Genomic DNA, 292 nt, shown 5'->3' with positions numbered 1-292 from the left:
CCCTGGATCCAGAACAAGATGGAGGTAGGGCGGTGCCTCCCAGCTTTGCCCGACGGGGGATCAGTCTCTGAGCTGGCGCTGCACCCGATTCCGGGTTGGGGGCGGGCCAGACCTGCTCACCTGGTCCCCACTGTGCTTGTCCCAGGAGATTGCCCGCAGCTCCATCCAGATCACCGGGGCCCTGGAGGACCAGATGAACCAGCTGAAGCAGTACGAGCACAACATCATCAACTACAAGAACAACATCGACAAGCTGGAGGGCGACCACCAGCTCATCCAGGAGGCCCTGGTC

At 62.0% G+C, this 292-nt stretch overlaps 1 protein-coding gene across 1 annotated transcript in view; it reads left to right on the top strand.

Annotated features, from left to right (window-relative positions):
• ACTN2 (actinin, alpha 2) overlaps positions 1–292 on the top strand; it is a 58,200-nt gene that overhangs the window by 51,655 nt on the left and 6,253 nt on the right. The window contains exons 17-18 of the mRNA XM_014529275.1: positions 3–24; positions 146–289. Of these exons, the coding sequence (XP_014384761.1) occupies positions 3–24; positions 146–289 (166 nt within the window). The remainder of the gene's footprint in view (positions 1–2; positions 25–145; positions 290–292) is intronic.

This window comes from Myotis brandtii, unplaced genomic scaffold (assembly GCF_000412655.1).
Source record: "Myotis brandtii unplaced genomic scaffold, ASM41265v1 scaffold679, whole genome shotgun sequence".
Taxonomy (NCBI): Eukaryota; Metazoa; Chordata; class Mammalia; order Chiroptera; family Vespertilionidae; genus Myotis; species Myotis brandtii.
The sequence above is the reverse complement of the archived record's forward strand: the minus strand, read 5'-3'. Positions and strand labels throughout refer to the sequence as shown.